We start from the raw sequence: 12,696 nt of genomic DNA on the forward strand, positions 1-12,696 counted from the left end.
ACTTAACCCCCGGGCCCTCAGGGCTTCCGGCTGCGAGGAGGGGACAAGGCCTCTGGATGGATACAAAGTGGCAGCCGGGGACCGGGAAAGACAGATACGCCATAGGAGAGAACTGTGCATAGAGGAATCTTCTCCACGACTTAAAATCTGGTTCTCAAAAACTAGTAACTGTGTTCTAGGATGAAAGAGCCAGAAAGGAACTCTCCCTCCCGACTGTAAACTTCTGAGGGCACAGACGATTCAGGGGCACTTCAGAAACCCTCCACAAAACTATCATTTAAAAAATTGTGGTAAAATACACATAAAACTTACCCTGCATGACCTTTAGTGCATCCATCAATACCATCTAGGTCCAGAACTTTCCATCACCCAAACCATTAAGCAGTCAGTCCCCATTTCTCACTCCCCGTTTCCGCCTCCCCTAGCACCTGGCAACCACCAATCTGTCTTCTGTCTCTATGGATTTGCCTATTTCATGCAAGTCCAACATGTAATATGTAGCTTTTTGTGTCTGGCCTATTTCACTTGGCACAATGTTTTCAAGGTTCGTCCATGCTGTGGCCCGTGTCAGAAATTCGTTCCTCTCTGGGGCTGAATATTTCTCCACATGGACGGGGCGCACTTTGTTTACCCACTTAGGCTGTTGATGGGTATTTGAGTTGCTTCCCCTTCTGGCTACTCTGAACAGTGCTGCTGTGGACATGCATGTTCAAGTTTTTGTTTGAACACCTATTTTCAGTTCTTCTGGGTATAGAGCCAGGAGTGGAATTGCTGGGTCATGAGGAAATTCTATGGCTAACTTATTAAGGAACCGCCAAACTATGTGTCCACAGGGCTGCTTTTAAAACACAGCTGCAAGTTCTTTGACATTCTTCCCACAGAGGCTGGTCTCTGTCCCCTTCCCTTGGATGTGGGTAGACTGGTGATCAATTTGACAAATAGAGTATGGAAGTGATGCTGTGTGACCTGAGACCGGGTCATAAAACTACACATGGCCTCTGCTCTGTCCCTGGGAACACTTGCTCTGGGAACCCTAACTGCACATCAAGCAGTGAGACCACCCTGAACCCACGCTGGGGAGGCCCCTCGTGGGCTCTCGGGTGCACGGTCCCAGCCTCCAGCCGTCTGCCAAGTGTAAGCCTTGGCCCCTCCAGGTCAGCCCATCTGGGACCTCTGTCAATGCCCTACAGAAAGAAGAATCACCTGGCTGAGTCCTGCCCCATTCCCAACTCACAAAACCGTGACATATACTAAAAGGTTGTCTTCAGTCACTAAGTATTGGGGCTGTTTGTTACCTAGTTTCCCTGTGACCTCAGTAGCTAACGAGCCAAGAACAGGGACTCAACCAGTTCATCTGCATTCTGTAGACTCTGCACAGCCTGACTCTTGCTTTGGTCCTTTATGAAATGCAAATCAAAGACAACATCTGCTGGTGATTTAACTGACATATTTTGGAGATCAACGAAGTGACACGTAACAAATACTTGCTGGTCCATGGGATGGATGCTATCAGACAGCAACGGTACCGTATGAAGAAACGGTGTTTGGGGACTGCTCTCATCACTGAAGGGGATCAGAGAATGAGGAGTGGTGACCCCACTGTGCTGTCACTCCTGTTCCCGGCTCGCATATCCGATGCTGTTATATGTGCGTTGTCTTAACGAATCTTAGGGATGTGGGAAGGGGAAGATGGAGCTTCTGCAGAAGGGCTATGGACTCAGATCACCGTCTCAGGGCTGGAGATGGAAAATGCCTCTTGCCCAGAACTGTTTTTTAATTTTTAAAAAAAACCATGAAATAGGAGAAAAAGAAAAGGCTCCTAATATCCTTAAGCTCAAGCTGCTTCCTACTGGAATGAAATTCACAATATCCAGGCCTCTGAGTTTTATTCAAATGAACCTCTACTATCCTCCTGGAAGAACTCTCAGGCACAGAACTCTTAGGGACAGAAAACACACCCTGGGGGCCTGGCTCAGGCCAGAGTGTGCTGGGGCCTTTTGCCTCCGGGGTGGGGGCGGGGGTTGCGGGGTGGGAATCCTGCCTTCCAGGACATGACCTCATCTCAGCCTGACCCTAGCGGGAGGGCAGCAGGATTATGCCCGAAAGCTGGGTGAGGAATTAGACCGCAGGGAGCTGGAACATTAGCCGCTCACCTTTAAATCTCAATTTTTCAAATTCCACCAGTAGATAAATCTGTCAGAGCCTTCTTTCCACTCAACAGGTTATTCGATAATTTAAAATTAAAAAAAAAACAAAACCAAACAAAAAACCAGGGTACCTCCCTGGTGGTCCAGTGGTTAACACTTTTCCTTCCAATGCAGGGGGTGTGGGTTCGATCCCTGGTCGGGGAGCTAAGATCCCACATGCCTCATGGCCAAAAAAACCAAAAACATAAAACAGAAGTAATATTGTAACAAATTCAATAAAGACTTAAAAAAAAAAAAGAGAATCAATTAGCCTCCGTGTGTGGAACAGCCCATCTTAGAACTCGCCCCTCTGAGGCTCTTAGATCCCTCCTTCCCATGTCAGTCAGGGCTGACTTTGAAACAGTGAGTGGCCGAGAAGCAGGCAGATGAACATAAGAATATGCAGCTAAGGCGGGTCTGCAGTGTGGAACCAGCACCCCTCAGCTTCCTCAATAATAATGACCTTCTTTTATTTAGCATGTGGTGTGAGCCTGACATGTGCTGGGTGCTTATATTAGCTGCATATGTGAGCCTGTAGATTCATCCCCAGTTTTCAGATAAGGAAACTGAGGAGCAAAATGAATAAGGAACTTGCCCAGATCGCCTGGTCAGTTGGTGGGTGAGAGCGCCCGTATCTGATGAAAAGCTTCTGGTGCCTTCTACAATGCTGTGCTGGGTACTCAATGACATTATAATAAGCATAAACTTAGTCTCTTCAGGTAAGTGTAGGTGGGGGAAGAGGAAGATAATTCGTATTTATTGTGTTGGTTTTGCACATTAAATCTCATTTGATCCGTATCACCTACGACAGAAAAGGTATGACCCCCGTGTTACAGAAGGGAAGGAACATTCCAGTAAGTGAGCCATCCCAATTCTGGTGGAGCCAGAAATTGAACCCGGGCCACCTACTCCAATCCACTGCTCTTTTCATAGCACCGTGGAAACTATTCCTCAAAATGAGTTCCTTACAAATGCTCTGTTTGCCATGTAGCTTGATATGCTAAATATTTCATAACATCCAAAGTTAAGAGAAAATTACATTGATTCCACAAGGCTTTAAAGGCTTCTGCATGGATGGGTAAACGTGATTGTTGTGTACTGAGTCCCGGCAGAATTTTCTCACCAGCAGAGCTGAAGTAAATCCCAGCTTTAATTTCCACCCAGCATTTACCACATAACTCTTCTGACAACATTTTTATAACTGGTATTCTGGTCAGCTTTGTAATTAGGATTCCCAACAGAAAGACCCAAATACCCAAAAGATGAGGGATGTTCCCTTTTCTTCTCTGAGTTACACAGATTTAAAGTTTCCAGGGAGGCTACCTGTCAGATAAAACTAGAAGCCCCTGACCCACGGGATACTTGTCTGCACATTAAGGCTGATCAAAGAGGCTAAAATTCCCTTCTGAACCTGGATGAGGTTCAAGATAGGGGACTAGTGGAAAAAATTCCCACAGAGAGATGTGGCGAGGCACAGCGACTGCCTAGTATTAATTCCTGGTCAATGACTGCTTCCTAGGAAGAGAATTGGAAAAAGGCAGGCTACCCTGTATTTTTAAAATGCCCACTGGCGTGGAGAGAGTGTGTTTGGACAGCGAGGCCCTATTTTATTGTGAATGACCTACATGTCATGCACATGGGCAAGTCAAGGTTAATAGCATAAGGGAACTTGCATCCCTCCCAGAATCATGTTCTGGCTAAAATGTTATTTTAATTCCAAATTCAAATTACATTATGCAAATTGCATCTTTTTGGGGGGGGGGGCCACAACACATGGCATGTGGGATCTCAGTTCCCCAACCAGGGATCGAACCTGTGCCCCCTGCAGTGAAAGCACAGCCTTAACCACTGGACCACCAGGGAAGTCCCTGTAAATTGCATCTTTAAAAAAATACTTTTCTTACATGGGAATTTATTGCCTGCTCTCATGCACTAGCGTTTTCTCTGCTTTCTATCGCCATTTTACCCAATTCTTAAAACATTTTTTTTCTTTATCTTCCACTTTTATTTACCTAAATTTAAAAAAATAAAACGAGCAATCTCAAATCTACTCAGAATATGGTGGGGAAAAAGTAAATGAACGGATCAACCAGTAAGGAGAGAAAGCAGCATATGAGGTGGAAGGATTGACTGACTGATCTCCTTCTAACACAGAATTTTTGAATTGACACCGTAATGTTCAAGGCATTTTCCCAATTGTCCCCCGGGGGAAAGGAAGCCACTTCAGAAGGAGGATATTTTAACTTGGGAGTGTCCATATTCAAAAGGTTCAAATGTAAGTCATTTAAATGTTGTCTTGCTGGCTTTACCTCCAAAGCATACGGAGAGCACAGCTGCTTACCCTTCCTGGAATCACAAGATTGTCAACGCCAATCAAATCTTTCTTGAGTTCATGCAGCTTCTGGAAATTCTCCATCTTGATCATCGTACCGTGAAGCTGGGCCACCATTTCCGTGATCTCTGCCAAAGCAGCTAAGGAAGGAGACGGACACAAAAGCTGCAGCATTCATGGCAGACGTGGGTCATTTTTTCCCCCAATATCTTTAAGATCAGTTCTCCAGGGTAATATCCTCCTGTAGCTGAACTATAACGAAGCCATGCTTCTAGGGAAAACACTGCTAATTCTCAATAATAAAAATTGAGTGATTTACTTTATGTATCGATTGGCTTTGCTTTAGTTTCCCCAAAGCCATCTTGAAAACATCAATGCCCCCTTCAAGCTTGGTGGTGTACAGCTGTCCTTCAGTTAGAATCACTTGTTGTCATAAAGGGGCAGCAGCAAGGGAATAAGAGTGCCTGGAATTCTGTCCCAGGGGCAGAGATTTCCCTCCCTTCCCTGTTACCGGGAAAGAACAGAGCAAAGAGAGCACAGAAAAGCCATAGAAAAATCTAGGGCAAAGGAGGGATCTTTCTGGCAAAGGGTCTAACTGGTAGTGCAACACTTTTGGGTAATGAACATTCCAACACACCCTGGTTCTTCCTTCTGCAGACATTTATAGTGTTTATAAAACGGTTGTAAAAAACAGCTGCAAACTAAATTTCCCAATGTGGGCACATCTCCCCTATACCGACGGGCGTCCAATAAGGAAAAGGAGCTGGTGCCCTGTTAGCACGGGTTTGGGTGGCAGGCACATCCATAGTAGCTGAGCATTTTGGTCTGTTTGTCAAGGGAAAGCAAGAAACATTTGTCCACTGAACTTCGATCTTCAGGACAGTAAACACCACCTCCGCCCCCACCCCCAGCACCTCAACTGTGGCAGGAAGCATTCCTTGTTTTTGGCTGTCTCCCTGGGGATGCAAACGAAATGCTTCCTGGCTTCTTATCACAGAATGCTTCTTGTCTCAGCCATAGTGACAAACCCAGAGCTTGCTCTGTCTTTAGACATGACCAGCCGATTTAGTCCAACAAACAATTCCCGGGCACTGAATGTTTAGTGCGGTGGGCGTGCAGAAGCTCTAAGAGGAAAACGGATGGCAGCCTGGCCCCAGACGCATTCTAGAACAGCTCTTGGCTCTCCGCATCCCTCACGTTCAGGAAATCCACGTTCAGATATTCCTCGATTTGCCCAGTCTTTCTACAATGATGCCACCTTACGTTTTCAGCTAGGGAACAGACATTTTTGCCATTTAATTGTGAAGAACAGACTTCTCTCAATGGAGACTGTTTAGCATAATAGTAAAATGCAAAACTAGGCAAGTTGGCCTGAGAATAGCACGTGCAAAACTAGAGACATCCCTCTCCCTTGCCCTCACGTCCCTCTCCCTCGCCCTCACGAGTAAGAGATCTACGCAGGTCTGAGTCCTGGGAGCTGGGAAGGGCCCTAGGTCATCTCATCCAGGCACAGCCAAGCGGGACTGCCAATACGGCAGGACAAGGCAGATGGGGGGGGGGGGTCACCCAGCCTTGAGGGTGAAGCACAGATTAAGCCTTAAAAGAGGACTGTCCCAGGGAAAGGACCAGGAGGTGGTGGCAAGGAGTCCCAGCAGAAGGAACAGAATATACTGAGGCACAAGGCAGGGGGCAGCAGGGTCTGTTTCAAAGACTGCCAACCAAAGCAAGCCAAAACCACGCCTTGAGCCATTTCTGTTGCCCTTCCGTGAACTGCCAATGTCTTAACTACCCTGACACATCTTTTCTTTGGTTGTCTTTCTAAAAACTAAGATTAAGTTTATAATACTTTAGGCAAGAGACACTGGTCTTGACATACTAACGGGTGTGCGAATTCATGTTATCTGTCAAGAGCCACCTGCGGAGGGTGCATTCTGTGCATGGACTGGCTGCAGAGTGCAGGGGACCCAGCAACAGGCCTCAGGGCCTGGCCCCCAAGGGGCTGCAGGTCCAAGCCAGGGAGCGTGGACAGTAACAGACCACATGCAACGCGAGGCAGAGGACACAGGTTCAAAAAGACGATGCGTGGCCCAGTGGGAAAAGCATGGTCTGGAATGCCAGCTCTGCTCTTTTGCCAGCTGAGTGACACTCACAAGTCCTTCACCCCCTCTGAGCCTCAGTATTCTTATCTATAAAATGGGATAACAACAGTTCTCTCATGGGGTTGTTAAAGGATTAAAGGTGTTAGCGTAAGAAAGATACCTGGCAGAGTACCTGGCCCAGGTGCTGAGCGAGGAACAGTGAGTAATATCATCATGAGCCAGTAGGGAGGGTAGGATGGTCGAGAACATGGGTTCTGGGTCTCGGCTACATGTCCTTTACTTTCCAGCTGTGTGACTCTGGGCAGGTTCCTTAACTTCTCTGGTCTCAGTAGCCCCCATATGTAAAATGAGCTCACAACGGTCTCATAGGCTTCTTGTTAAGATTGAGAGTTAACACAGGTGAAACGCTTATTGGGGTGACCTTACAAACGCCCCGCAGCAATGAGGAACAGTATTTATTACCAGCCGTTTTCTGTGGCCCATCCAAGGGGAGGTGATGAGTTTCCACCATGGAGGTAGAGGAAAGCTTCCTGTAAGGGGCTGACTCTAAGTGGAGCTTCTCCAGGGTTCTGTGCACTAAACCAGGCAGGATGGAAGGAGAAAATGCATGCAAGAGGGGATGGAAAAGAGAAGCCATGGTGATCACTACCGCCTTCTTTAGGTGAAAGACCAAAAAGGGCCAGAAAATATTTGACCAGGTCCTAAAAAGCGCATCTGCCCCTCTTGGGACACAGTATCCCCGAGACACCCCGCCCCCCAAGCACTCACCCCGGCAGTCCCTGAAGTCGGCGTGGCTGGGCGGGTGGTGCTTGCACAGCCGCTCCAGGACCTGCTTGTAGTGCACTAGCCGGTGCAGCGGGCGCAGGAGGAACGTGTTGAGCGACAGGTAGCACACCTTCTGCAGCTCGAAGTCTCGGCACAAGCTCTCCAGCCGCCGGGAGCCCCGGATGCCGGTCTCCAGCGCCTCCAGAGCCTCGCTGTGCTTCCACAGATGCGCCGCCAGTTGCTGGTGGGCGAGACACGGGAGCGGGTGGGGCAGGGAGCCGGGGAGACAAAAGGGGGAAGGGGGAAGGGGGGAGGGGGAAGAGGGGGGAGGGACGGAGTCCTGCTCAGCCACATGGTCCACCCATTTTAACACTCAAAAGAGATCACCTTCGCTTTCGTTACTTCATTCCATTTACTTAATTTCATGTTTTTAATATTTCACTATTTAACTTCTCAGGATGGAATAAAACGCTCTATTAAAGCATTGCGCAGTTTAAAATACGCAGGGATTATAAAATATTTGAGATGTATATATAACATTAGAGGTATACATGTCCTTTTAAAAGAAGACTGGCAAAACTGAGGGGAAATAAAACAATGGGAGCTCCTTCAGGGGGCTTGGGGTTTTCTCCTAAACATCAAAAAACGACAAATAGGCCAGGGCCACTGAATAAACGTCATATAGTTAAAACTACGTATTTCTGTTTAACTCCCCCCCCCCCACAATTTGCTCATGTAATAATTGAGCATATCCTGCTCTGCTGGATTCCGGGGAGCGGATAGGAGTGAGACGCAGTCCTTCTCTACTGGGGTCTGACCGAGATCCTTTGCCTGAGCAAACTTTTGTCAGCCTCCTGAAGCTTCTCCCAGGCCAGCCTGTGCCCTTCCTTGTACAATCCCGTTTCGGTGAGAAACCTGCTAAGTCAGTTCAACCAGGACCCTCCACCCTGGATACCTGGTCACCCTTGACATTGGGGTCTGCATCCCCCCCCAGGTGATGCCTGAGCACCCCACTTGTCTTCGGCAAAGAATCCTGTTAAGTCGGTTCAGCCAGAGTCCCCCCCTCATGACCGTGATGTTTTGTCACAGAAATTTCCCATCCTCTGAGCCCCGCCCTGCTCCTTGGCTGTAGATCTCCACTTGCCCCCGGTGCACTTGGAGCTGAGGCCAATCCCTCTCTCCCACTGTAAAATCCCACTGCAGTGTCCCCACACCTATGGCAACGGCCCTGAATAGTCTGCTCTACCGTCTTTAACAAGTGCTGTCGAATATCGCTTTCCTTGAACAGGTGGTGGTGGAGACAGACGTGGGGCAACAAGTCTGACAGAGCGTTCAGGAGGAATTAACTCCCCACGCAGCTGTCGTCCTCACGTCTTACCCCATCAGTATTTCCCAGAGGGGGGCTCACTGTCCGTGTGCTGCTAACTCCCACATCTGGATTCCCCATCCCGGCACCTCCGTTCCCACGCTCCGCAAAGAGCGGGAAGCGCAGTGAGTCCAGACACCAACCCAACACCCCCTGCGGCAACTGAGGCTGCCCCGTGATCCTCTAACCCCAGGATGGGTGCCGCCACCAACCGCCTACTCAGGGCAGAAAACCTGGATAAGATTCCAGATCCCCTCATTTTCTGAATCCTTCACCAAGTCCCGCCAACTCTACCTCCTAAAAACAGCAAGCCTGTTCCTGGCTTCACCCCATGGTCACTGCCCTTGTTTTGGCCACTGCAATGGTGTCTCCATTGGGGTCTCTGTCTCCACTCCTGACACCTGACTTTCGAGTGCCACCAAAAGGAACTTACACCAATGCAAATGCGCACATCGTCTCTTGCTTGGAATGCGACAAGAACGTCCACCCTCTCAGGACAAACTCCAGAGTTGTCGTTAGGGCACATGGGGCCCTTAGCATGTAACCCCTTCTGCCTCTCCAACATGGCCTCTTGCTACTCGCTCTGGACACCCATTGAACAACCTGCCCTTGAATGTGCCGGGCCCTGGCACCCAGAACCTTGGCACAGGGCGCTCTGCTCCTAAGACACACCCCCCTCAGCCCCCCCCCCCACCTCCATCCTTCAGGGCCAGCTCTGGGGCCTTCCCTGCTCTCCCTTTCCTCCTGGGCTTATTGTCCATCTTAGCCTTTATCACGTGGTCTCCCTGCTGACTTTGTGACTTTAAAAAAACATATATAGATTCATAGGAAGTTGCAAAGACAAGTACGGGGGGCGGGGTCCTACGTACGCTTCAGCCGGCTTCCCCTAACGCTCACATCTTGCCTAACTACAGCACAATATCCCAACCAGGACGTTGACACTGGGACAAACCAGAGTTTATTTGGATTCTGCCAGTTATACACGCCCTCACTTGTGTGTGTGCCACGTGCACATGTAAGTATGTGGCATGGGTGTGCGTGCGTGTAGCTCTATGCAGTGTTTTCACACGTGCAGTCCCTTATTTGAGAGAGTGCGTCTGTCCTGTCACTACATCCTTGGGGCCTGATATACACCATAGGTGCTCCACAGATGTCTGCTGCCTGCATGCATTAATGAGCAAACAAACCAATGCATGCACCCCGCTCAGAAAGGGGTCTTGCAAGGCCCCGAGTGCCTGGAGAGGTGGATTCAAGGTCACTGGAGCACAGAGTAGAATGTGAAGGACGGGAGGTGGAAGGTGAAAGGTCATCTAGAGAAGGCTTCCTCGGTCAGGTTTAGAGCTTGGACTGTATTCTCTAAACCACAGAGAGGCCAGGCGGGTTTGGAGCCTAGTCGGTCTACGATATCAATGGTGGTTGGGGAGGACGGGTGGACGAGAGGCACCTGGTGAGTCAGATGGGAAGGAGAACTGAGAGGCGATGGGAGGGAAGCGGAAGGGTGAAGGAGGAGAGGGGGCAGGCGGTAGAAGCTCAGGAAGACAGGGCCCGGGAGGGAAGGTCACAGCCTGACCGGCAGGGGAAGGGTCCAGGTAAAAGGCGAGGGCCTCCTTGGCCTGTGTGGACTGTGAAATGCCTTTGGGCATCTGGGCAGATGTTTCCAGTTGAAAGTTCACACCCCGGGCTAGAGATCATCATCTGGATAGCCTCTGACTTTTAGGCAGGGATTGGAGCCCCTGGCCGGCTCCCTCGGTCCCGTGCGGAGGGTCTGGGGACAGCTGCAGGGTGATGTCAGCATCCCTGCTGAGCCCCTGAACATGTGCAGGTAAATGCACAGGTGGGGGGATGAGCGGGAAAGACACTGCAAGTTGGAGCTCACCCGAAGCATTTTGGACAAAAGTGCCAACCTGGGCTTCTACATGTCCAGAACCTTCTGCTGTTCCCCTCCACCCTTCATAAAAATTCTTTAAAACCGACAATAACAACCACAATAAAAAAACAACCCAATTTCTCCAAAAGGCTGCCAGAGGCTCTCCGAGCCTCTCCATCTATTTCTATTCTGCCTGCACAGAGTCCATGCTACAAATGCTGGTGGCACCGGCACAATGGTTAAAACGCCAGCGCAGCCGAGGGTTAGCCGACTACGTGCAAAAATGCCAACTCACTAGACTGACGGGGAAAGAATTGCCCTGGGCGGAAATCAGGTCTATTTTTAGGAGGGCTTAGGTGCTAGGTGACCAGAGAGGAGGACGGATGTCTACCGTAGGGCACCCTTCCGCCAGAGGGACATGAGGGGAGGTGGCAAACAGAACTCTGGGGCTGTCCCAAGGGGGCGGGGACCGAGCTGGCAGGTGTCTGCCACTGCTCCGAAGTCCATGGAGGAGCCCAAGCCTCAGCTGGAAGCCCCCATCCCAGGCAGGCAGAAGGCAGCACCATGAGAAAAGGTAAAAACCAAACTGGGCCAAGAAAAAAAGTGCAGAACGTGGGGAGAGAGGCTTTCTATGAGGAAAGTTAGGAAGTACAACAGTAACAGAAACGTGTTATACAAGAGAGAAAAAAGGCTATTTTTATCAAGTGAGAAAAGCCAGTCTGAAAAGGCTACACTGGGTGAGTCCAACTATATAACATTCTGGAAAAGACTATGGAGATGGTAAAAGATGAGTGGTCTGCAGGGGCTGGGGGAGGGAAGGTATGACGGGTGGAGCACAGAGGGTTTTTAGGGCAGTGACACTGTCCTGTGTGCTGCTGTCATGGTGGGTTAGTGACGTTACGCCCTTAGCGAAACCCATGGAATGTAAGACACGAAGAGTGAACCCGAATGTAAACTACAGATTTAGTTAATAATAATATATCAATACTGGCTCATCGGTTGTAACAAACACCCCACAGCAGGGCAAGAGGTTAATACCGGAGGGAGGGAGGGAGGGAGGGGGGGAGAGAGAGAGAGAGAGAGAGAGAGAGAGAGAGAGAGTGTGTGTGTCGAGAATATGGAACCTCCGTGTGAGTTTTCTGCTCAATTTTTCTGTAAACCTAAAATTGCTCTAAAAAATAAAATAATAAAAACCACCATGGAAAGTGAAAAGATGTCCGTTACTGTTCCATCTGAGTTTTGTATATCCACCTTACTTAGGGCATTAAAAATACTATTGTCATGGAACACCTTAGATGACTCTTCGCTTTTTTTCGTATAGGATTCTGCAGTCCTGCTGGCTTCCGTGGCCTCTCTCTGGTACAGCCCAAAGTGGGGAGTGTTGCTTTTTGAACACCAGGAAAAAGCGAGCAATAGGCTCCAGGTCTGTTAAATAATATCTTGAACTTGTTAAGAGCAACAGGAAATCCCTCGAGTAGTTTCAGATCCTATCTTTTCTGCATCCCCTTGCCCCGTTCCTCTGCCTCCACTGTCCTATCTCAGGAGACACGATTCTAAGAGGAACAAATCGAACACGAACAACTTAGATTCTTAGGAGTTAATTCAAACCTCAACAATAACTTTGATTCTATGAGTGCCTTAGACGTTATAGGTGCTCAGCTAGTATGCATGGCCTGTGGGTGGACACACAGACGGATGGTTGAATGGGCTGCATGGTGGCAGTACAAGCAACCTGCCCTCTTTGGGGGGTTACAAGCTTGCTCTTAGTTATTAGTTAAGGTTATTAGGAAGGCTCTATGGGTGGTTGAGATATAGAAAGATTGCTTTAAAATGCAAATATAGATGTATTTGTATTCAAAAGATAAATTATGTGAATTAAAACATTCCATATTAAAGGAATGATTAATGGATTAAAATGAAAAGGCAAAAATGAAAATTTCAGATGTAAGAGGTGGGGCAGATTTCAAACACGAGGCAGAATATTGGTTCACTATGTACTGACTTCTCTGGGGAGACTTTCGCTCTTTTGGATCATTGTAGATACTGCTGGATGGTTAAAAATATATTCACCTTATAAACCA

The 12,696-nt window shown here is 48.7% G+C and overlaps 1 protein-coding gene across 4 annotated transcripts in view; it reads right to left on the minus strand.

Annotated features, from left to right (window-relative positions):
* FARP1 (FERM, ARH/RhoGEF and pleckstrin domain protein 1) overlaps positions 1-12,696 on the minus strand; it is a 292,071-nt gene that overhangs the window by 13,678 nt on the left and 265,697 nt on the right. For all 4 annotated transcript variants that reach the window (XM_029209915.1, XM_029209911.1, XM_029209914.1 and 1 more), the window contains exons 18-19: positions 7,386-7,623; positions 4,528-4,658 (exon numbers count right to left, since the gene is read on the minus strand). In XM_029209915.1, the coding sequence (XP_029065748.1) occupies positions 4,528-4,658; positions 7,386-7,623 (369 nt within the window). The remainder of the gene's footprint in view (positions 1-4,527; positions 4,659-7,385; positions 7,624-12,696) is intronic.

This window comes from Monodon monoceros, unplaced genomic scaffold (genome assembly GCF_005190385.1).
Source record: "Monodon monoceros isolate NGI ecotype Baffin Bay Population unplaced genomic scaffold, NGI_Narwhal_1 Super_Scaffold_8, whole genome shotgun sequence".
Classification (NCBI taxonomy): Eukaryota; Metazoa; Chordata; class Mammalia; order Artiodactyla; family Monodontidae; genus Monodon; species Monodon monoceros.